General features: G+C 36.0%; 2 protein-coding genes across 2 annotated transcripts; one reads left to right on the plus strand and one right to left on the minus strand.

The window, feature by feature from the left end:
* Nucleotides 1-24131, minus strand: cpsf2 (cleavage and polyadenylation specific factor 2). The gene is made up of 15 exons (XM_084433320.1): nt 23973-24131; nt 23102-23258; nt 22234-22393; nt 20564-20669; nt 20298-20427; nt 19244-19359; nt 17781-17968; nt 16414-16704; nt 15235-15335; nt 13096-13299; nt 12164-12316; nt 9640-9865; nt 7301-7612; nt 3731-3865; nt 1-1107 (listed from the first exon to the last, which is right to left on the minus strand). Exons 2-15 carry the CDS (start codon nt 23248-23250, stop codon nt 1015-1017), a joined length of 2364 nt encoding a protein of 787 aa, XP_084289446.1. The 5' UTR covers nt 23251-23258; nt 23973-24131; the 3' UTR covers nt 1-1014.
* A 550-nt stretch (nt 24132-24681) lies between these two features.
* ndufb1 (NADH:ubiquinone oxidoreductase subunit B1) lies at nt 24682-25882 on the plus strand. Its single transcript, XM_084431463.1, has 3 exons — nt 24682-24805; nt 25498-25642; nt 25729-25882. Exons 2-3 carry the CDS (start codon nt 25503-25505, stop codon nt 25763-25765), a joined length of 177 nt encoding a protein of 58 aa, XP_084287589.1. The 5' UTR covers nt 24682-24805; nt 25498-25502; the 3' UTR covers nt 25766-25882.
* Nucleotides 25883-26578: the final 696 nt, after the last annotated feature.

The following is a 26578-nucleotide window of genomic DNA, read 5'->3' on the forward strand; positions in this document are numbered from 1 at the left end:
GACTTCACTGCTTGTTTAATTCAGTAAGTAGCATTAAGGTTTTCTTGCAGTTTTGATCAAAGCAAAACTTTCCTTACTTTACATTAAAAAATGAGTCAAAAAAAGTTACAAATATAATGGCTGGTGTTACTTCTAGTTCATTCATCAAATTGGAAATGGAAGGGAGAGCATTGCATTGTGGGATATACTGTACAGGTGAAACACTCGAAAAATTTGATTATCGTGCAAAAGTTCATGTATTTCAGTAATTCAACTTAAAAGGTGAAACTAATATATTATATAGACTCATTACATGCAAAGTGAGATATTTCAAGCCTTTATTTGTTATAATTTTGATGATTATGGCTTACAGCTTATGAACATTTTCAAAATTTCGGAGATTTTGAATTTAGGGTTTGCATAAGCTGTAAGCCATAATCAAAATTACAACAAATAAAGGCTTGAAATATCTCACTTTGCATGTAATGAGTCTATATAATATATTAGTTTCACCTTTTAAGTTGAATTACTGACATAAATTAACTTGATTAATGAACTAATGTTTCGAGTTTCACCCGTCGTACCCATTATGTTCAACTGCATACTGCACATTTTTGGCAAATGTAGTTGATATATTCCATGCAAACAGAAAATTAGCATAGTTTGCACAGCATATGATAGTATGCCATTCTGAACAAGCACAAGTGGCTTTAGATAAAAGCATCCAAATGAATAAAGGTAAACACACAAACCCACACTGACAACGTTTCATTATGAAAACCGAAGTTTATCAGTGAACAAAATAAGGGTTTAGTAAAAAAGGCTTAAACGTTTCTTTGCATTCAGCAGTTCTGAACAAAAGTGTAGTAGCGACGCTTCTTCTACAGTCCAGACAGATGCTCTCATTTTGGGTCACTTCGAGAGAGAGAGCATCTGCCATTTAAACGTGCAGAGAAACAATTATAAAATATACACAAGTCAAACGCTACAAAAGGAAATGAAGCGTACGATTGAGAGCCGTTCAGCACTGAAGAGCTAAACTACAGCGTACTGCTGATACAACAGCTCACGGATCCTGTAGTAGTCATCACAATGGCAGCCTTCCAGACAGATGCGGCCCGCTTCCGTCTGAGAAAGAGAGAGAGAGAGAGAGGGGTCAACGGGGTCAGAGTTGAACAGCACGCATTGAGGTGTTCAGAATGTGTTCCTGCTTACAAAAACAGCTAAACGCTGGAGTCTCAAGACGATTTTACACAAGAAGGAAGCTAAGTGGTCACTTTTTGTGGTAGTTTCCTGATAAACCGTTCCAAAGACTTTAGATATAGTCACTCATATTACTCACGGATTCACGGTGCACTCATGTGTGACCCTGGACAACAAAACCAGTCACATGCGTCATAAGATTAAGATTGAATAAGAATAAGATTGGAAAATAAGATTTCCATTGATGTGTGATTTGTTAGGATAGGATAATATTTGGCAGAGATACAACTAGAAGAATGTTCAACTTTGGGTAAAACGCAGCGCTTATCACAGCCACTTTTTACCCAGCCGTCCAATCACAGTGGAAGAGGGGCGGGACTAATACCACACCAACCAACCGCCACATTCTGCTTGTACAATGTCAACAGACGACAACAACAACCATAATAGCGGAACAAAATAATTTAAAACAAGAGCCAGCGAAAATACGTTACATTGTATCGACATTTTAATATAGAATCAACACAGAAACAAAATATGTGTGAAATGAGATACTAGTAACACTTTCGCGGATATTCCGTATCATAACAAGCAAAACGTCTCAACTGAAAAAAAAAACGCAACGCTGCCAAAACGCTCTCAAGCGCCCATAGCTTTGGTGGACACACGGCCTTAAAGTTGTTCATTTATGTCCTTGATTTTGCTGCATCCACTCACAAAAATAAATGTTTTATATATTTACGGTAGGAAATGTACAAAATATCTTCATGGAACATGATATTTACTTAATATCCTAATGATTTTTGGCATAAAAGAAAAATCGATAATTTTGGCCCATACATGTGTATTGTTGCCACAAATATACCCGTGCGACATGTGACTGGTTTTGTGGTCCAGGGTCACATATTAGTATGAATGGGAGAAAGTGCAACACGCAATATGAGTCCCGCCTTTTAAATAAAAGAGACAATTGGCAATTTGTAAAGTCATCGCGTCACTGCAGCTGCTGTTAGAACCTGGTATTAGGGTGTGTTCACGTAGTTCGGTTCGCTTGATTCGGACAAAAAAAAACAATAACATTTAGTCCTGGTCCGCTTAGCGTTCAACATTGGCATTTTAACACAGAACCTAAAGATTCAGATACAGGCATAGATCACAACCTGATTGGTCAGCTGTTATTATGTATATTTCATGTCAGAACTTACCAAACATCCCAAATAATGCTGTATGCTGGGATAAATGCGCTTGTTGTATATATGTAGCCTACATATGATGGTATTTTGACCAGCGGAGAACTCGTTAAAAGCTTATAAAATGTGTAAAGGAGTCAAAACAGCAGCAGGAATCCCTCCATCACACACACAAACACAGATCTGCTGCGAGGAGACATCGGTTCTGATGTTTGTACTGAACTGTGATGGGCAACATCGCCACTATGACGAGTAAAAACAGGCATGCTTGAGGATTCTGTCCTTTTTAGGGTGTAAACGGGGTCTAAAATGTTTTGAGCTTGTCCACTTTCGACCACTTCCAGAGGAAAACGCATTTGATTGCTTTCGTAGTGTAAACGCTCATGAGGTCGAATGTGTTCAAACAGCCACAAAAGAGCCATCTACTCTCCTCTTACTGACCTAACGCGTTAACATAATGGGAAGAGCTCTAGCCAGACGGGATTTAAACTCTGTCGGCTGAAGACTCAAGTTTGGTTTGAAGATGAAAAACGTATGTTCTCTCACCATTCCTGATGTCTAACACACACTCACAGCGTTCGGCTGGTCTTGTGGCTGTCAGAGCGCAAACTAAAGCTGATGCTCTCTGTGTGTTTCTCTGTAATCCTCATTTCTCAGTGAAATGACTCGTCTAAAGGGGCGTTTACACAACACCATTTTCAACTAAAAATGGAAAGCTTTTTCTGCATTTCGGTCATTCATGTACATAACGTTTTGGGGGCCTGAAAACGGGTGTCGAATTTTTGAAAATGATACCGTTCTCATCTCCGTACAAACTACAAAAACACGAATTTGTGAAACCGGTGACATCATGCGCGTGCGTATTACGTGTTCAGTCTGTAGGCACGTGGCGTTTCTTTACAAAGTGACATCGCCATCTACTGGCCTGGCAGCAGAATACAGCATTTTTGAGGATCATTTCGACAACGTTGTCGTCTGTGCGCAACAAACACAAAGGAAACCTAAGTTCTCAGATTAAGTAGTCCATTTCAAATGGAAAGCATTTACAGACTGTCTCCGGGGGGCGTGGTTAGGCTAGTTGGTTGCAAAATTTCCCTAATGAAATTAGTCGCTGCACACATCCCTAATAGGTACCAGTTTTATAATTTTACTTTTTTTCAATTAAAAATGTGCAGTTCATTGCACAAATGCATCTTAAAGGTGACGTCCCAGAACTGCCGGACCCAAATTTGGCTTTTTGCAAGGAAATTACGCCCAAGAACACATCATGAATATACGCCTCATAATGTGTTTTCCATTAATCAAATTCTCATTACAGATGATTTGCATATTGTGAGGTGTAATCTGATTCCACTCACCCTCCTGACAGCGACCATGTTATTACACACCAGAACTCCTCCCACAAACTCCGCCTGGATCCCTTCGCGCAGCAGAACCTGCTTGAAGTCCGACAGTCGAGGTTCGTTGATGAACACAGACTGATGACCTGGGACCTGTGAAGAACATGTGTTATGTTACTACCCATGCGTACTCAATAAGTAAGGGATAATGTACATCCAGCTGGTTGTTATCGCAAACATTATCCTGCTTATTGCCACATAACATTTACATTTATGCATTTGGCCAACGCTTTTATCCAAAGCGACTTACCATTTCAAGGTACACATTTACATTCTTATCAGTTCTTGCTTTCCCTGGGAATCGAACCCATGACCTTGGCATTGAGCTACAGGAAAGCTAAGTTAATTATTAGACAGAAAATATTGATTTGAGTTGAAATGCTCATTAAACGGTTACTAGAGCAAGCCGCTTTGAGCCTAGAAGAATGAACAACTTCAAACAAGGCAGGCATTTAAGGGATAATGTACAGTCATAACACTTGCTTGTTCATATAACACAGCTTTTCACCACATACTCTAAATAAAGACAGGGACGTGAAACGATGATCTAAGAAGAAACTGTTTTAACTTTATTATTTTATAATCCATTACAGCGTACAAACAAAGATGAACACTTCAAAAATATTACCGTAGCCCTACTAATACTGTCCAGTTATATTTTACAGCAAGTACAGTCAATAACAGAGGTGCAAGATGGCACTGGACGCTTTTAAAGGGGTGGTTGATTATGATTTCACTTTTCTAACTTTAGTTAGTGTGTAATGTTGCTGTCTGAGCATAAACAACATCTGCAAAGTTACAACGCTCAAAGTTCAAAGCAAAGGGAGATATTTGCTTTTAAAGAAATTGCTTTTTAAGGACTACAACAAACGGCTGGTAGAGACTACACCACATTCCTCCCGGGTTAGTGACATCACCAACCCTAGAATTTACATAAACCCCACCCCCGGGACACGATTTATAGATGATCAAGACAGAATATGCTAATCAATGACTAGAAGATAACTACACATCAGCTACATAAATTCATCAACTAACCATTCAGAAATGTGCTGTTTCTTCTACATGTTGTCACTTCTTCTTGAGTCTCTCCATCATTGTCTGACTCCGGTTTGAACATAAAAGGCTAAAAGTTTTTGAAATTTCCAGTGCATGTGTGTGTGAGGTAAAAGGAAACAAGCTCTTGAAGCTCCGCCCCCTGTGCCGGGAGCAGCGGCTCATTTGCATTTAAAGGGACACACAAAAACGGTGCGTTTTTGCTCACCCTCAAAAAGCGGCAATTTTAACATGCTGTATAAAAATATCTGTGGGGTATTTTGAGTTAAAACTTCACACACACACTCTGGGGACATCAGAGACTTATTTTACATCTTGTGAAAAGGGCATTACACCACCCCTTTAAATGAAATGAGTGAGAGCACGTCTATCCGCATTGTGATACAAGAGACATGAAAGCAGAGCCGGCCTTGAATACCCGGATGAGCATCATCACTGGCCAATAACTGACCTTGGAATGTCACACTTGACCAATCAGAATCAAGCATTTCAGAGAGCCATGAAATATAACACCTTATCTGTTCATCTCAGAGCCTGTGGAGTGTTTGATGAGATGTTTCATCCTGCTTCTTCAGTCAGCAGATCTATTTTAAACTCTTTTCCCTGATGCCTAATGAATTGTAGTGTATACAGTTTTATCTTAACCTTCATCATGAGCTCAGTTTATCCCAGTTTATATTGTAACTCACTCTCTATGTTCCACTTAGGGCTGCACGACTACTCAACATAAACCGAAATTGCAATATGGCAGAGCTAGTATCAAATCACAATTTCACAATTTAATTGAATACATTTATGTGCAGTGTTTTAGAGTGAAGCGCAGCACTGTGTTTTTAGCATGAGCCGCTCTTTAAAGGGATACTCCACTTTTTTTGGAAATAGGCTCATTTTACAACTCCCCCAGAGTTAAACAGTTGAGTTTTAACGTTTTCGAATCCATTCAGCCGATCTCCGGGTCTGGCGGTACCACTTTTAGCATAGCTTAGCATAGATCATTGAATCGGACAGGACCATTAGCATCTCTCTCAAAAAAATGACAAAAGAGTTTCGATATTTTTCCTATTTAAAACTTGACTCTTCTGTAGTTACATCGTGTACTAAGACCGACGGAAAATGAAAGGTTGCTATTTTCTAGGCTGATATGGCTGATACCATGAGTGCAGCAGGCGTAATGATATGACGCAGCGCCTGAAAATAGTCCCCAGCTCGTAATTTCCAACGTGACCGCGACTAAGTTTGTCTAACCTATTAGACCTATTTTCAGGTGCTGCGTCATATCATTACGCCTGCTGCACTCATGCAGCAAAGTTTCTTGATTATGAGGAATGAGAGTATAGTTCCTAGCCATATCAGCCTAGAAAATCGCAACCTTTCATTTTCCGTCGGTCTGAGTACACGAAGTTTTAAATAGGAAAAATATCGAAACTCTTTGGTCATTTTTTTGAGAGAGATGCTTAAGGTCCTGTCTGATTCAATGATCTATGCTAAGCTATGCTAAAAGTGGTACCGCCAGACCCGGAGATCGGCTGAATGGATTCGAAAACGGTAAAACTCAACTGTTTAACTCTGGGGGAGTTGTAAAATGAGCCTATTTCCAAAAAAAGTGGAGTATCCCTTTAAGTTTAGTTAACCCCTTAACTGTCACCCCCATTTTTAAGAATAGACGTGAAAGTGCACCATCCAAACTTAAATGTTGCAATTTAAGAACTTGTTTAAAAGACGACGCTCGGCAGATCATTGCTGAAGTGAAAGCAAATATTTGCCAAATTGCACAGCCCCACAAACAAGCACAGCAAACCTGGGAATTTTCTTAAATTCCTTTTGAAATCGCAATCATAATTTTTATCAGGATTTCTTTTTATTTTACAGTGAAATACTACAATAGTAATATTTATTTTACATTTTTGTTAAGTAGTAGTAATAATAACAATAATAATAGTTATTATTATTAATTAATTCTAATTCATTTGAATTTAATATTTATTAATTAATATTATTATTTTATAGTGATATTGATTTATAAAAAGCACAAAAGTTTGTAAATCACAATAAATTCAATATTAAATTGCATCGTTTTTTATTTTACAGTGAAATACTACAACATTAATATATCTTTTTATATTGTAATTGTACAGCTGTAATGTAAAATAAAATTAATATTATACTACTTTCCTTAAATACGTTTTTTTATTCTACAGTGAAATATTACAATAGCAATAATTATTTTGTTCATATATATAAAACAAGTAAAGCAAATAATTTTATTTATTTCACTACTAAATCGCAATCACAATTTTTTTATCAAAGAAAAAAAAATATATATATATATTTGAGGGATTTTTATTCCCCCAAATCGTGCAGTCCTAGTTCCACCTCATTTATTTTCCCCTATTTTCTCAGACAAACAAACTGTAAATCGCATGATTTCCATGCTAAACGTCTCCTTAATGTAGTATTTGATCTCTCTCTCACCTCATGAACAGGCAGCGGCTCCAGCGTGGGAATGACGTCGCTCTCCTCCGAGATTTCCCTGTCATCTTCTCCAAACAGAGTCTTCATGGCCCGCTGGTTAGCAGTGACGCTGGGCTCAGTCGAGAGGTCAGGTGTGACGTCCATGGTCGCTTCTCCATCCTCCGTTTCCTCTTTCGCGTCTCCCATCTCCGCGATGACACCCGTGTCCACTTTTTCCACCCGCATGTCCAGAACGCCGTCGATCCAGGCCAGCTCGGTGTCTTTGGCTTTACAGAACTGCAGTGAGCTGACCAGAGAGTCCTTCAGTCTGACCTACAGCGACATTTAAAGCGGTATCAGTCTGACAATATTTCAGAAGACTGGACACTTTGTGGTTAAAATTTAAATTATAATTATAATTATATATGACCCTGGATCACAAAACCAGTCACATGTCGCACGGGTATATTTGTGTCGATAACCAACAATACATTGTATGGGTCAAAATGATCGATTTCTCTTTTATGCCAAAAATCATTAGGAAATTAAGTAAAGATCATGTTCCATGAAGATATTTTTGTAAATGTATAAAAACTATATTTTTGTGAGTGGATGCAGCAAAAGCACAAACATAAATGGACAACTTTAAAGGCGATTTTCTCAATGTTTCTCAATCAGATTCCAGATTTTTTTCCAGAAAGCTCATTTATTCAGCTTTCAGATGATGTATAAATCTCAATTTCAAACAATTTACCCTTGTGGTTTTGTGGTCCAGGGTCACACATCTAAAGGGAAGTATATAATGAAAAACAAGACTTTTTTTTTTCTCTTTTATATACTCAACATTTGCTGAATATATCTTAACATTTTTTATATTGAGCAGTAACATCCTCGGCCGTCTCAGAGTTTACCTAGTCCTATACAGAATGGTAACTATCGTCATTTTTTATCTTTTAATCACGATGTCGCTTCCTTACGTTTTTGTGGGATTGAAAAAGTGAATGTGCCATCTAGAGGGGGTGATACTGAATTGCTCTTACGGAGACGTGAACTGTTTTGGATTTTTACCCTTCAGACTTTATCACCTAGGGGGATGAATGATGAAGCAGTATTTAATGTGATGTTATGAAATGCTGATATTATTTACAATTGTCTGTACCTGTCTATGATGGTGATGTGACGCTAATTATGCATTTAATCACTTAGCCTAATTGGATACAAATGGATCCTTACATTGATTGGTCATGTGACTATTTTAAATGTGATTGAGTTTGTAATGTTTGTACGCGCCTGATGAAGGTCATGAGACCGAAACGTTGCCAATAAAGAATTTTTTATACTTTTTTGCAAGTACGGATAGTGTGCGGGAGTTCTTTGTTTTTTATTTTACTTGACCTACCTACATGGTCTTCTTTCCCACGCACCTATCACCTGCAGGTGTGCCATGGTGTTTGCGCTCTGATTATACTGAGCAGTAAAATGGAGTTTAGCATGTCACACTGCAAGACATTTTATCTAATTTTAAATAACCTCATATTAATTGAGAGTAAATTGAATATTTATATTTTTAATTTGTTACACCATTTTAAAATGAGTTTTCCACTAAATAAAGACGACTGATATTTAACACTTAACATTTAACCCTCAGGTTGTGTTCGGGTCCTTTTGACCTGGAGAGGATTTTCTTTTCCCCGAAAATGCAAGTTAACGTTATCGCATTGGACTAAACCTTAAAACTAAGAATTTAAACAGACTTTTTGTGATTTTTGCCCCCACCTTGTTACACTTGTGCTGTTTCCGTTTAAAAATGACCGGCCTACAAAAAAAATAGCTTACAAATCTCTCGTTATGCTATATTAACACCAAATATTGGATTAAATCTTTTTGTCATCTTGATATCTTTCAATTAGCACAGATTTTGTATGTATTTTAGAAACGGACTGATCGTAGGCCTCATCGATCTGAGCTTATACTGGTCAAAAATGGCCATCCATTGAAAACGAATGGGGGAGATTGAAAATAAGAGAAACATTAAGTGTTCAGGAGCATGTTCATCATGTCCATTGTCCCTTTTAAAGATAAAGGCCTCAGACCTGCGCATTATCGCACACACACACACAAAAGTTGACAAAATATAGCATAACAAGATAAGCCATTTCTTTTGTAGGCCAGACATTTTGGACTGGGAACACCACAAGTGTGACTTTAAGGGCTGTTTTGTTGTCCAATTTATATATATATATATATATATATATATATATATAGAGAGAGAGAGAGAGAGAGAGAGAGAGAGAGAGAGAGAGAGAGAGAGAGAAAAATATATATTTTTAAGCTTAAAAACATACAGAGAGAAGTATTACCTGGTAAATGTGGGTCTCGCTGGTGGCGTCCACCGTCTCCTGCAGTTTGGGCATGTAAACTTTGATTTCTTTCCCGCTGAAGGCCTTGCAGGACTCGGCCAGGTCCTGGCTGGCCTCAGGCGGGCCGTGAACGATGATTAGCTGTCTGGGTTTCATCTGGTTTATGATCTTCTTAATGGAGTCCCCGTCAGAACGGCCCTCATAATCGATGTACGAGACTCGAGCTCTGAGACACAGCAGATGAATGAATGAGTCTCAGTGCTGCATATCTGGGTCATTCTACCGTGAGTATGACCAACCAATACAATATTCATTTTAAAAAAACTATAATCACAACACATTTAAAAAAAAAAAAAGATGAATTTGACTAATTACAGTAAGATTAAGCTATAGAATAAATAAATAAATTCTCTTTTTTATACTCAATGACGCAGTTATGGTTTGATTCAATTTTAATAATCTAAAAGCATGTCTAATAAATGTAATTCATTAAACTTTAACAACTCTTTATTAAACTCTTTAACAACTTTAATAGAGAGAGAGAGAGAGAGAGAAGAGAAGAGAAGAGAAGAGAAGAGAAGAGAAGAGAAGAGAAGAGAAGAGAAGAGAAGAGAAGAGAAGAGAAGAGAAGAGAAGAGAAGAGAAGAGAAGAGAGAGAGAGAGAGATTTTACAATAATATGTCCATATGAAATGTTTTTTGTTATAGAACTTCTGTGTTGTCTGGTTTCATTTTTCTGGTTTTATGATTTAAAAAAATTTATAAAAAAAAACGGAGGTAATCAAAAAAGACAAACCATGAACAATTTAATTCTAAAATGTAGTCAAAATAAATTGTAACAAAAAAAAAAGATGAATTTGACTAACTACAGTAAGATTAACCTATAGAATAACTAAATACATTATCTTTTTTATACTCAAAGATGCAGTTCATAGACAATGTAACCACATTTAAATTTTACATTTTTACCAAAATACCAGTAACAGATTACTCTGATTTTACTAATTTCCAACACAAAACATTTATCATGAAAAATAGTAAATGTTAGCAGATATTTTATATTATTTAACTGTCTGGGGCCAGGGACCACTTACAAGGGAGGACATTTTCAGAGGACACCCTCAGTGATTATGCACATGTTTTAATGGTTTAATTTAATTTTAATAATCTAAAAGCATGTCTAATAAATTTAATTCATAAAACTTTAACTACTCTTTATTAAACTCTTTAACAACTTTAATAGAGAGAGAGAGAGAAAGAGAGAGAGAGAGAGAGAGAGAGAGAGAGAGGAGAGGAGAGAGAGAGAGAGGAGAGGAGAGAGAGAGATAGAGAGCGAGGGAAAAGAGAGAGAGAGAGAGAGAGAGAGAGAGAGAGAGAGAAAAGAGAGAGAGAGAGAGAGAGAGATTTTACAATAATGTGTCCATATGAAATGTTTTTTGTTACAGAACTTCTGTGTTGTCTGTTTTAATTTTTCTGTATTTGATTTAATAAAAATGTATCAGAAATTGTGGTAATCAAAAAAGGCATAAAACCTGAACAAATTCATTCTAAAATGTAGTCAAATTAAAATGTAACAATTCCTTTTATTTTTTCACAAACAAAGTGTTGCACAACAGAGATTTACTGTTAAAATTAAAGCACGGAAGAAAATAGTGTGATAATGCCTTTAAAAATAACATTTCAATTATTTGCATTATAATTATTAATATTTTTAGTAGTACATTCCTCTGTACAATAGTAATAGGCTAAATTTTTATCACAATTTCAAGATAAACTGAACTCTTATTTTGAGAGTTTCTGTATGTATATGATATGGCCATAGTTTTTATCAAATGAAATGGTGAAATGCTGGTAAAATGACTTTATGTGTTCATGTCCTCATTTAGTGAGAAGAGTCACATGTGCTTGAGTCTGTGAGATAATGACTTATTATTATTTTTTAAATAACTAAGCTTTGAAATTGATGAATTAATCATTTGAAAATGCTGGTAAGTGTCCTACCATTAAATTAAACTCAAATCTCAAATGCTTTAAATATTTTCTCAGCTGATTATGGAGTCTGAACTCACATTATGAACCAGTTCAGCTGCAAATAAACACACAAGCCACGGAAGATCAATTCATTAGAGATGGATGGAGGGTTATTAGGCGTGTTATTAAGCACTCGGAGCAATTATTCTGTTAAAACTGACAGCAGCGTAATGGCAAACACTGACATTTGGGTATACGAGTGTGTGTGGGAAACATGGGTATTCCTTCACTGACTGTAGGATACCTCTATGATTTTACATCTCAGCAAAAGCGTGACATTTTTACCAAACACTGATTTGTGACAATCTAACACGCCGGAGGTAGAGCGACCCCTGCAGGCCACAATCAAGAATGACACATCCTGAACACTGCAGAGGTTTTAGTACAATCTAACCTAGCAACTAGTTTGCTAATATTCATTCATTCACTCATCCATCATAATCAGTAATAACAGTCATTTTACGAGGGTCTTGATGTCACGGTGAAGGCCTCACCTGATCTCCAGTGTTTGTGTGGTACTGGTGCATTTGGTGGGGACGTCGGACAGGTCTTGCTCCATGGGCTCGTCTCCGTTAATCAGTCCAGACTCCAGTTTGCTCTTCTCCTCTTCAGTGGCCTGGAGTTCGGGAACCAGAAACTCCTCTGGCCTGAGGGTCAGGGGTCATAGGTCACTCATCAGAAAATACAGAACTGACACATGAACATTACACATTAAACAGAAATGAAAGCATTTTTGAAGAGAAAAAAAAAATTATACATATTCTCAGGGATTCATAAAATATACTGCTTTTTATGAGCTTATAGAGTAAATATTAGGGCTGCACAATATATCGAAATTATCGAAATATCGCAAATGTATATAATATATAGCGATATGCATATCGCAACAGCTTGCAATAACTATGGTCATGACCAAAAGACAAAGAGAAAATCACTTTTGTAGCTTTAATAAGAATCAGTGTATATTTAATTCATACAGTGAAAACTAAGCAGTGTTTTATTTTTACATTTGATTATTCAGTTTACATTTGATTATTAACACTTCTTATGCTTCAGTAAAACACTGATGTTCACTTTCAGAAGTTATAGGGATGTTTTCTTGTCACAAAAAGAATGTGAAACACATGCAGGTTATATAATTTTAAATATATTTTAAAGTTTATTTTACACACTTTAAGCATTATCGTATCGCATATCGAACATCACATTATTTAATGAGTTCTGGCATATCGCATTTTTCTTCAATATCATGTAGCCCTAGTAAATATTAGCACAAACCCATGAATACCGCATAAATACCATGGTATTACCATCTGATACCATTTACTGTAAGAGCAAGAACTCAAATTAATTTCCATTTATGGATTTGGCAGATGCTTTTACCCAAAGCAATGTGCATTACATTCAAGCTACACGTCTTGTTCACCTGATGATTTCTCCGTACTCATCCCACTTGATTCGCTCCTCGTGTGTTGGGAACATGGGGTAGGACTTCTTAGCCTGTTTGAAGAAGCTGCCCTTCCTCCCGCCCTCGCCCTTCATCATCAGGTCGTGATGTTTGGTCTTCACCACCACCGGCTGCTCCAGATCGTCCTCCATATCGCTCTCGTCGCTCGAGTCCAAGTCCACCCTGACCAGGAACACAGAATGCTGTTACTGAACCTCAAACGTAAAGCCAGATGACTGAACGTGTGATATGGCTGGATGGGATTATTAAACCACAAATGGCTGAGATTACCATCGACGAGCCGTAAAAGTGAAGAAACAACATGTAACATGCTCATGAACTGTGCTTTTCTCAGCACGGTTCGGTTAAATCAAACTGAATGTATAAAAGAAACTGCATATTTTAGGTTTTTCCCCTTTTTTAATGACCTTTTTGAATTCAGTAGTTAATTTAAATAGTTGCGTGATTTTTAGACGCAGAATTATTCCGTATAATCTCTTAATTAATGTGGGGTCATCATTACCGACTGTATAATTACAGACAACGTATAGCATATTGCATGACATTATTAGGACATTTCAACTTTATATTACAACAGTATAATAAAACTGTAATAGTCATATGAATAATAATAATATTATCAATGAAATAAAACAATAATGGTTGTAGATATTAATAAATTGTTGTTTATATAATAAAAAATAGTGTACTGTGATATTTTATTAATATGAATATATTACATATGTAACAATTAACAATTATATTTTAAAATAAGGTGACTTTAACCCAAAATAATCATTCATCAAACCATTCATTAGTTTGAGGTCAGTACGTTTTATTTATTTATTATTATTCAGCAAGGATGCATTAAATTGATTATAACTGACAGTAAAGACATTTATAATGTTACAAAATATTTCTATTTAAAATAAAATGCTGTTCTTTTGAACTTTCTATTTGTATCAGTTTCCACAATAAAACAATGATAGTTGTAGATATTAATAAATTGTTGTTTATACAATAAAAAATATTGTGTACTGTGATATTTTATTAATATGAATATATTACATATGTAACAATTCACGATTATATTTTAAAATAAGGTGACTGGGTTCCCAAAATAATAATGTAAATAATAAAAAAGGTCAATGTACACTACCATTCATCAGTTTGAGGTCAGTACGTTTTTTTTTAAAACAGCAAGGATGCATTAAGTTGATTATAACTGACAGTAAAGACATTTATAATGTTACAAAATAACATAAAATTTGAAATAAACGCTGTTCTTTTGAACTTTCTATTCAAAATGTATCAGTTTCCACAAAAATATGAAGCAGCTCAACTGTTTTCAACATCGATAATAATCATAAATGTTTTTTTGAGCATCAAATCAGACTGATTTCTGAAGGATCACGTGACACTGGAGACTGGAGTAATGATGCTGAAAATTCAGCTTTGATCAAAACAATTTCTTATATATTCACATAGAAAACTAGTTATTTTAAATTGTAAATAATATTACTCAATATTACTGTTTTTTGACTGTATTTTTGAGCAAATAAATGCAGGCATGGTGAGCAGAAGAGACTTCTTTCAAAAACCTTTACAAATCGACCTTACCGACCCCAAACCTTTGAACAATAGTGGACACTATAAAAGAGAACTGGGTTATTTTTCATTCAGCTCACTTATTTTGGGTCAACATTGGTTCTTTTAAGGAGCATAAATGTGCACAGGCATTTGCAACAGTGCGTGGGTAAAATATGAATTAATTTGGAGAGAAAAGAGCATGTTTTGCTCACCCTGACCAACACGAGCTGCTGTTTCAAAGTGAGTTTATTCCTTTTTAAGCAGCGGCAGCGAGGATGTTGAATGTTTAACATAACTTTTTGACCCAATCGTGCAGCTCTAGCGTGAATGATTCATGAAATATTTATAGCTAGATTTTTTTTTTTTCAGTGAGGATCTGTCCTTTGAATATTTGCAGAGAATTACCCACCCTACACTTGATAAATAATGCTGAAAGAAAGACTTGGTTTGATAAGCAGTGCATTCAGGGTGAATCAAAGCAGGTTTTCATTCTGGCAGTGTTTAAGTCACAAACTCATTCGCACTCACTCTTTCGCCTGCTCCAGTTTTTTGGCAGCTTCTTTCTTCATTTTCTCTTTCTCCAAGTATTCCTCCAGTTCTCGCCCTTCCAGTCGGCAACGTTTTCTTATCTGGTTTAGTTAAAGAAAAGAAAAAAAGCTTCAAAATAACAAGTCAAACATATCAGGCGCTGCACAGTCCCATAGTTCGAGCGCATATCCACTGATCATCTGAAACATATCAATCAAAAGCACTAGAGTAGAATTACTAATCATAAGATCTGCCAAAATTTTGTTGATATTCAGAGATTTGTCTGAGAGACATATGCAAACTATTTACGTACAAGCAAAACAGATTCAAATCAAAGTTGTTGTAGTCTTTGGTAACACTTTACAATAAGGTCTCATGAATAATTCAGTGTCTATTAGCAAAAGTCAGTGTCTTCTCATAGGATAAGGCCGCGCAATCTCATGAATAATTATTAGATGTGTCATCAATGTACTTTAGTTTCGCCATGTCACATCCTGTAAAGTTGACATGACGTACATATTAAACAGAGTAATGTTAACAAATAAGACCTTGTTGTAAAGTGTTTTTTGTCACACTTTAGTTTAGGGTCCAATTCTCACTATTAACTAACTATTGCCTCAATAAAATTACTGCTTATTAATAGTTAGTTAGGTAGTTGTTCAGTTTAGGTAGCATTAAGAGATGTAGAATATGGTCATGCAGAATAAGGCATTCATATGTGCTTTATAAGTACTAATAAAGAGCCAATATCCTAGTAATATACATGCTAATAATAGCATGTGTATGAGAATTGGACCCTAAACTCGTAAAGTTCTTTAAAAAGTTCACCTTTAAAAAAAGTGCGTGAACACACTGGCCAATCAGAGTCATATATGTTAAGCGTGTGAACACACTGGCCAATCAGAGTCATATATGTTAAGCGTGTGAACACACTGGCCACTCAGAGTCATACCACTATATAAGAAAATTAAAGGAAGTGTTTTGTTTCCATGTTTTATTGGGACTTTCCATAGACTACTATTTTGTTTCCATAGTTTTGGTGCTCAAAACACTAGAGGGAAATGCTGGTACTGTCACATTTTTGGATTTGGTACCGAAGTCGGTACTTTTGACAACAATATTCTGAACTAGTCGGTTCTTAGCCAGAAAAGGGCTGATCTAATAATCTAGGAGCCTCACCTCCAGGTCCATCCTCTTCTCCCCCGGGTTATCTATGAGGTAGCGGGCCAGTGTTCCCGGTGTGGTCCTGTAGGTGAGGATGACCGAGTTCTTGGCGTCCTGGCACCACTGTATGAAGAGCTCCCGTGAGAAACCCGACTCCAGATCGGGCTGACTGCACAGAACCACCTTCGGGCTGGGCACGCGGGACAGATCGGCCAGGCTGTGACACAGCGAGAGGTGCCGGAACTGGAAAGGGTTGTTCCGCTTGTCCTCGAAGCATCGCATCAGTTTATCGCTCATCCACTCGACCTGTGAGAGAACATGGGAACGTTATGTCTGAGATATGACATATCGAGAACATTTCCATTTTGTAGGATTAGGGGTGTGTGATATTGGGATGACTGGGATTTTGTTGATACCGATACTTAATGTTACGAGGCAATATATACCCCCTTAAACTTTACAATGCTAACACTTCACAATAAGGTCTCATTTGTTAACATTAGTTAATGTCTTGACTAACATGAACTAACAACGAGCACTACAGTTGTTACAGTATTTGTTCATCTTTATTAATGATAGTTAATAAAAATCTAGCTGTTCATTGTTTGTTCATGTTAGTTCACAGTGCATTACCTAATGTTAACAATCACAACATTTTTATTTAAATAATGAATAAGTATATGTTGAAATGAACTAACTAAGATTAATAAATGCTGTAGAAGTATTGTTAATTCATAGTTCATGTTAACTAAAGTAGTTAACTGATTAAATCTTATTGTAAAGGATTACCAGCAATTTTTTATAATCTTGCTAATCTATAATCTTTTATAATCTTATAATGTATGCATCATCTTTTATGTCAAATTCTTGCATTTAATCAATAAATTCAACTAGATTAATTCGGTCATTGAATCATTTATTAAACTGATTCGTTCAAAACGCTGATTGATTCAGTAACGAAGTGCCGCCGCAAAAAAAGTTCTTCTGTGGTTGTATTAGGAAATTTTCATTGACAAAAAGTAAAATCAGAACATATTGTTTTAACTCAAAATGTTAAATCACTGTTTATTGAACTATTTTATAAAAGCAATTTGTGCTGATATTCACAATCGTGCTGATATTGTGCAAAAAACAGCACTCTTGCTTGTGTGATATTGCTTAATATCATTTGATATTAAATATAAGACAAAGGTCAAGGGCGGGAAAAAAAGCCCTGTATATCTAAAGGCTATATCATGCAATGCAAGCGTTTTTGATTGTTTTTTGCAAAGCGAGCAACACTCTATAATGCCAGCTCACTCATTTAAAACAACAATTGCGACATTATCGTAGACAACACAAATCGCACACCCCTGCGTAGGATTTGACCGTGACAGCGAGACCTGGGACTTTGAGAACTCCACCACGTTGTAGCTGACGTTGTTGAGCAGGGCGAGCGAGTAGACGCCCAACCCTGCGTCTTTGGTCCTCCAGATCTGATCCAGGAGTTGAGCCAGCTCCAGCACTCGTCCCGCTGTATCCACTGAGATCAGCACGTTCCCGTCACCACGCAGAGTCTCCATGACGTTGGCTGGAAGAGAATGTAAAACGTCACACTTTGTCCAAATGAACACAGTGTCCGTGCAAATACTGTAAAATGAAATTCAAGGACTTTCGAAAGCACTTGTTTTTGGTTTTCAAGGAATACAATCAAATATCTCACTTATCAAACAATATCTTTATTATCTTTCAAATTCTAAAAAAGGTATTCCAGAAATGCAATTTTAATAGGATTTCAAAATCCTATTCAAAGCCCGTCATGAAATCCCCTTAACCACTGAACGGATACTATGACAAAGATATCGCTTTCCTCATTCAAAACAGATTTCTTTTCCCATGAATATATGATTGACCTGAAAAGAATGAAAGTTGTATCATATACTTGGAAATATATGAGCAATAACACGCTAATAGCCATGTGAAATGGCTCAATATCTATATCAGACTGTCAGCAGCTTTCATTTTGCGTGAAAAGATTGTCCTTGTGTTTTTTAACTGATGATTAACTGATCATTAGCTAATTTCAGATGTATTTGTATACATGTATATATTGTCTTTCAATAATTCAAGCACTTTTCAAGTACTTATTCATAAATATTGCTGTTTTCAAGGGTTTTCCAGGACTTAAATCTAATTCAAGTACTTCAAGCACTTTAAAGGGATATTTCACCGCTGGAAAGATGAATGTGTATTTAAATTGGGTCATTTATGTAGTAAAAAATGTGAAATTATTTTAGAAGTTGGTGCCTTCTAGACTGAGAAAAGCCAGAAAATGTATTTTTGGCTCATGTGGATGAAAAACAACAACTCCCAGAATGCACTTGCTTCGCTGCCCTAAGAGGCCCAAGCCACGCCTACCGGTTACAGAGGGCAGTATCGGGAGAAATGATACAGCTAGGCTACTAGTCGACTCGAAACTGAACAGACGGCGCTTTATCGTGAGATCCCCCTATGGGCGAGTTGAACACATGCGGGACGAGCTCCTCCTACTGGCTGGAGTCTCTCGCCACTGATGAAGGTAAATGACGATTTTTGCGTCATCTGAGGTTTTTTCCAGACACACAATACAGAAATCTCTCGTCTCAGGGGGACATGAGGGAGGGAAGCACGGCCATTCAAAAATACTACCAGGTTTCTATTGATACAAAGCTTAATGCTAATCGGTGAAGTATCCCTTTAAGCACCTTGTACGAACAGCATTAGGAATTCTGCTTCACTGTAGCAGTGGGTTTGAGAAGTTCTCCATAATTGGATGACAAATCATCATCATCATTTTCAGGCGAACTACTGGGTTTGTTGTACTTACTGAGCAGCTGCTCGTCACGCTGTTTCCTGCGAGGCTGTACATACGAGGCGTTGAAGGAGTCTGTGATGAGGAGAGACGGTCTGCTGACGTTCTCCAGCAAGCAACCGTTCAGATGACTGAGAGGACAGCAAACATTATGGTTCACACATTATGGCATTCTGGGTTACTCTACACCTAGATCAGGATGCCTCAGATATGTAAAGTCCCCCTGTAGTCAATAGTTTCATTCCTTAAAACTCATCTTTGATCACCAAAATTACATATTTAAAAGTTTTTTCTTCATGCCTTAAAATAGCTTGAAAGTAACTCGACACCCTTGCCTCATTTAGTATACGCGGTTCTATGAATATGCAAATGAGCCCCGCCTCCACTCACTCACTCAGCTCAGAGATCCACTGGTTGACGATCACACGTTGATCTGATTGGTTACAAGGTAGTTTGTGACGTCAGAAACACCAGCGATTTCAAAGCGTGTTTTTTTTCACTGCAGTTTTATATAGAAAATACTCAGCAATGCTGTCGACTTATGAATTTACACATGGTTTGTCTTAAAGCATAATTAAAAACACCACATAGACATATAAACAACATAAATAACTTGATTTTCACCACAGGGGGACTTTAAAATATGTAGTGAATTCACATTTAATCATTTTGCAGAGGCTTTTATCCAAAGCGACTTACAAATGAGGAGAGCAATAGAAGCAATCAAGCCAACCAAAGTACGGTTGAGCTCTGTGTATGTTCGCTGATCAATGTTTATATGTGAATAAAAGCCTAAATTAATCTGTTCGTCATATAAAGCGATCATGTCTCTTCACAAGACTTGGATTAAACCGCTTGTGTGTGAATAGACTTTCAATGGGAGGACAGAAATCTCTCAGATTTCATTAAAAATATCTTAAATTGTGTTCCGAAGATGAAGTCTTATGTCGACATGAGGGCGAGTAAATGATGACAGATTTTTCATTTTTGGGTGAACTATCCCTTTAATAAAATAAAACGTTCTGATGCTACATTCAGTTTATGTTCAGGTGATTTCTTTCATACTTACATCTCCCTCTTGTGGTTGAAATCCACAGCATAGATGATCTCCTCTTCGCCGTCTTTCACTATTTTCCAGATAGTGCCACCAATCATGTGACCCGCAGGAAGTGGGGTGATGGACAGACCGTGACCTTTTCCTGTTCGTTAATAAATTATGATCAACTTTCAAGATACCAAAAAGGACACATTATCACAGTTATTGAGGATTAAAGCTTCATCATTTCTGAGGACATGTTTTCTTGCCATTGAACAAAAGAAGGTACATCCACTCACCTTTCAGGTTGACGATCTGAGAGTATTTCAGCTGCTGGATTTTGTCAAAAGCTGAATCCACATCATCCAGTGTGAACAGAGAGAAATCTTCAGTGTTGTGTCGAGACTGAGATCAAACAAGATGACACATAATCAATGTTTCGTCATCAGAATGTTTCTCTGACTCGTTCGGATATTTAATTTGCGCAAACAAACTGAATAGTGAGAAGTGTTGTACACAACAAAACATTTTTATGGGGATTCAACTAGGGTTGCAAAATTCTGGGAATTTTCAAAGATGGAAACTTTCCATGGGAATTAATGGGAATTTAAGGGAATTAACAGGAATTTAAAGGAATAAACTGGGAATTTTCAAAGTTGAAGGTTGGCTCTTATAGGGAACTTAAATATAGTTGAGGAAAGTATATTTTAGCATAATCAAAAGGAATTACGTTTTCAAAATTAACGTGATATTTTCAGGGGGAAGGCGCAGAAGTCAACTAGAGCAGTGCAGCACACTGAACGTTTAGAGAGACGCACATGCTCGCAACGGGGCTTACTTGACAACAAGTTCATATATCAATATTCTAACGAATAGAAATAACCTTAAATAATGTATCTATCCGTCTCTTATGTGTACAGCTACTTTCAGAGCAAGCGGTTGCCGTGGTAATGAATATTTCCAAAATTCCCCAGCTTAACTTCCCATGGAAATTTACCGGAAATTTTCCGCCCCTTTGCAACCCTAGATTCAACTAACAATTCAACTATGATTCATAGATCTCTTTCAAAGAAAAATATTTTTTAACAGAGCGATCATTACAACATACTACCACAAAAAAAAAAAAAAAAGGTATTTGCTCCCATCTGCCCCATTTAAATCATTTAAACTGGGCAACAACTAATCAACAACAATAAGGGTGAAACTCACAAAACCCATACTGCATTGTGATTTATTTTCATGATAATTAAGCATATTTTAGCCCCAAAAATCATATTTCCCTAACGCAAAATAATATTACTGTAATGCAAAAATAATTCAAACTATATATAATATTTGTTATACTGTTTTTTTTAACGGTATTAAAGCAAAAACCCTCAAAACCTAAACATCTGGATGCATTACAGTAATAGTTGTTATAATACAGTAATAGTTTTGGGGGGAAATGTGCTTAACTGTCATAAAAATATAAATTTTACTAGTCTGAAAATTAATTTTAGGGTGAAATGTGAATTGTCACTCATTTAAATTCGGTGTCTTTAAACAATCATTCAATTAAACAAAAATAAACGTATTCAAAACAAACCCAACACAAACATAAAATCATTTTAAGCTTCATATTTAAATATCTCAAATAGCCTGCCATAAAATATTCGTTAACTTATTATTTATTCTAAAAATTATTGATTACTTTAAAATGGTGATTTTTAAAACAAAACTGTAATTTTTATTATGATAATGAAAATGATTTGATGTTTAGTCATGTTAGTCATAGTCATTTGATGTTAGTTATTACTGCATATGTGAATGGGTTCATTTAGTTTATTTGAGTTTTATGTGACTTTCATTACATAAATGTTTAACGACTTTTTCTTTGTAAACCATTCATTTGACAATTAAAAAGAAGTATTTCAGATTCATACGACACACATTCACAAGCAGCGCTTCATTTGAACCCCGTCCATCTCACCTGATAGAGATCGTACATGAACATCTGTCCCATCTTGTAGACGGGGATGGTGGCGTAGATGGTGCAGTTGAGCCCCAGTTTGCCCACAGCGTACGGTAAAGCTCCCAGATGCAGAGGATCCGGGTGAGAGAGCAGCACGGCGTCCACCTGATGGACATACCTGACAGACACAGGGCGGCAAATACACAATCACATACAGGAATTTATACAGTCGAGTTGACGATCACACGTTGACCTGATTGGTTACAAGGTAGTTTGTGACGTCAGTCTTTTTTTCACTGCAGTTTTACAGAGAAAATACTCAGCAATGGTGTCGACTTATGAATTTGCACATGGTTTGTCTTAAAGCACTGCAAAAAATGCTTTTCTTACTTAGTATTTTTGTCTGGTTTCCAGTCCAAATATCTAAAAATTCTTAAATCAAGATGCATTTACAAGAAAAGTACAATTAGATAAGATATTATGTCTTGGTTTCCGGGGGAATTAATCAAAATTAAGTGAGTTTTTGCTTAAAACAAGCAAAATGATCTGTCCATGGGGTAAGACAAATAATCTTAATTCAAACAGAGAACAAGATTATTTTTCTTAGCCCATGGACAGATACTTTTGCTTGTTTTAAGCAAAAACTCACTTAATTTTGATTTATTTCCCCAGAAAACAAGACATAATATCTTATGGAATTTTACTACTTTAGTAAATGCATCTTGATTTAAGATTTTTTTTGATATTTGGACTGAAAACAAGACAAAAATACTAAGTAAGAAAAGCATTTTTTGCAGTAAGCACATTAAAAACACCACATAGACATGTAAACAACATTAATAACTTAATATATAAATAACACCGCCTCGTTGTCAGCTTATCGTACCGCTTCAGGGAATCTATGATGTCCATGGAGAAACTTTCATCCCAGCCACAGTCCAGTAAGAAGCGAAACTCGTCCACCTGTAACAGGTAACACAGGGCCGACTCCTCCTGGACCCCAGAGAGAGCCGTCAGCTTGATGATGGACGTCATTCTGCCGTCTGAACGATGGATGAACAACAGATCATCAGTAAATTACCACTATAAACCTATCACACTTTAGTCTGTTTAAGTGAAACCAAAATTAAAATCGCTTTTACTAAAAAAATAACATAACCAAGGTATTCTTTGAAGCAGACTGGAATACCATGGTATATAAATATGTAAGTCATTCGGTATTATACCACGACTACGCTTTTAAATATTAGTAAAACCACTGTATTGTGGTACATGTACTACAGTAATACAATGGTATTCATTTCAGTACATTATAATACTATGGCATGATACATGAATATGTCAAGAATTCATAACCCTAACAATGCTATTCATCCAAATACCGTTGTTTTAGTATCTGATACCGTCAATGTTCCGTGGTACCACCACAGTAGGCTTTGTAAACATTCAAAAATGTCAGATTCATAAAGCCAATTATAACACAATACTAAATTAGCATTGTGTTATAATTACTAATAAATATGCTCATAAATGTGCAGGTAAAATAACTGCAGTATGTAATGAACAAAACTGTAAGTTCAAAGAGTGAATGCATATGAGTATTCATGAGCCTTCCCACAATATACAATTTCAAAACATTAGGATAAATCTGACATTTAAAACTTAATCTGAACTAACTGAAAACACATAGCAGCCAAACAAATGAAGAGCTTCTCTTTAAAAATGGACTTAATTTATGTACATAAACGCTTGCATACCCGTATCTTGTTATACCACTTTTGATTTCAGCAGGTTCGGTCACTAATAACTGTTGAAAATGGCTGAAATATCATATTAAATTCATTTTAATGTATCAGATCGGCGGCATGAGATGAGACTAGCAGCCATTACTGCCGCTGTTGACGTCACTGGACTCTACCACTGACAGCACTAGAGGGGCGCTTACAAATAACTAACAAAAGTCCCATAACTTTTAACCATGAATGAATTTTTTTGCATACACATAGCACATTTGGGAAGTTATTGATAAGAAAACTCTAAAAAAAGAATACAAAATAAGTAATTGCGACCTTTTATTTCACAAGTCTACATTAATGATTCGTAATTCTGAATTGTGAGATATAAACTCGCAATTGCGAGTAATAAAGTCAGAATACTCGCAAATCTGACTTTATAACTCACAGTTCTGACTTTTTTCTCTCGCAAATCTGACTTTATACCTTGCAAATCTGACCCTTTCTCACTTAATTGCGAGTTTATATCTCACAATTTGGACTTTATAACTCGCAATTGTGAGTTTATATCATGCAAGTCTGATAAAAAGTCAGGAAAAAAGTCAGAAAAAAAAGTCAGAAGTGTGAGATTAAAAGTCGCTATTTCCTTTTTTATTTTTTATTCTGTGGCGGAAACAAGCTTCCATAATATATATAAAATCATGATTTTAAAAGTGCATTTTAAAACAGAAACGATTCATAGTAGAGGAAAGGAAAATTATAGCACCTCCCTTCAAACTGACATGATGTTAGTTGGTACAGTCCAAAGCCCTCTAACCCTCTCAGCTAATGCTGCTGTGCTAGGAAACTAACGAAAGGTAAATTACTTTAAATTCATAGGCTATGTATTTAGTTAATAGACTTGTTTTTATATTTGTTTGTGAATATTAAAGTTAAGTAAACGTTTGTACGAGTTTTCTGCAGAAGTAATGACATTAAAATGTCGTATTTCTGTGAGGACAGTAGCAGACGCGGGCCCAGTACGGTCACCTTCACATGAACACAAACACTGATAAGTGATAATGTGCTGATTTTCATTTTGACATTTCAATTTCGATTTGTTTAATCTAAATCAGTGGATATTAATGAGGTGAGACCGAGTTTTGCAGACAGACAGATCAATGAATGCTGCAGAATGACTTTGTCTTTCACTCCACATGACTGACATAATAATCATACACCTCAATATATATATATATATATATATATATATATATATTTTTTTTTTTACACACACACATTACATATAATTGAATTGAATATAGACATGTGTAATGTAGTCCACATTATTGACTACAATACCAGTCAAAAGACACATCTACATATTAATTTTTATTATTTATTTATGTTTAATATAACCAAAGCAGAAGCCTTTAGTTCATAATGTTTTCAAGATGATGAGAAACATACATTAAGCCAGCTGTGCAAGTGTGCACACACTAATGTCCATTAGAGCTTAAGTGAAATCATTCAACTTGATCATTAATGTGTCTCCTGTCTTTAATCGCAGGCATCATGGTGAACTTCGCAGCAGCGATTCGTGAGCACTGGGTCAATATTCTGGTCCCTCTGGGTTTCGTCATCGGGGTTTATCTGGACCGACGAAATGATCAGAAACTCACAGCCTTCAGGAACAAGAGTGCTTTATACAGCAGGTCATATGATATCTTATGAAGATGTTTTAAAAGCATAGTGTGTCTTTGCTAATGAATGATTTCTGAATCTGTGACTGTGGTTTCAGGGAACTGAAGCCGGGCGAGGAGCACACCTGGAAGTGACTCCTGCTGGGATATTTATTGGACCCTCTGTCCAGAATGTGTATATTGTCTGTTCAGCCACCGTGTCTCTTGATTGCAAGCATGTTGGTGCAATAAATGTTGCATTTAGTTCTGTAATGCCTTGTGGTTTTTATTTACACGACGAGTGATGTCGGTTTTGACCACATTGGAATTTAATTAGTCCAAACTCTTGCTCCACATCACAATCATAACGTAATTAAACATCAGATACAATTATGATTTGCTGTTTTTGTTGCATCATCTGTGTTGACTAAAACATAAAAACATATAATTATATATATGCTTTACTGGGTCTATTAAGATAATATGGCCAAATATCATTTGCAATGACATCTTTTTTCATGCAATAACATAATTTGCCAGAAGACACCAATATTTAACTGTTTTAATGCTGTTTTAGCAACTTTACAGAAATGTTTGTTTTCCCAAAGTTTATGAATGGCCTTGGCAATGAATAGCAAACACTGATTAAATATACAGTACAGGTCAAAAGTTTGGAAACATTACTATTTTTAATGTTTTTGAAAGAAGTTTCTTCTGCTCATCAAGCCTGCATTTATTTGATCAAAAATACAGATTTTTTTTTTTTTATATTGTGATATATTATTACAATTTAAAATAATTGGTTTTCAATTTATTATACTTTAAATTATCATTTATTTCTGTGATGCAACGCTGAATTTTCAGGATCATTACTCCAGTCTATCCCATGATCCTTTAGAAATCATTCTAATATGATGATTCATTATCAAAGTTGGAAACAGTTCTGCTGCTTAATATTTTTTCATAACC

Source organism: Rutilus rutilus (assembly GCF_951802725.1).
Source record: "Rutilus rutilus genome assembly, chromosome: 15".
Classification (NCBI taxonomy): Eukaryota; Metazoa; Chordata; class Actinopteri; order Cypriniformes; family Leuciscidae; genus Rutilus; species Rutilus rutilus.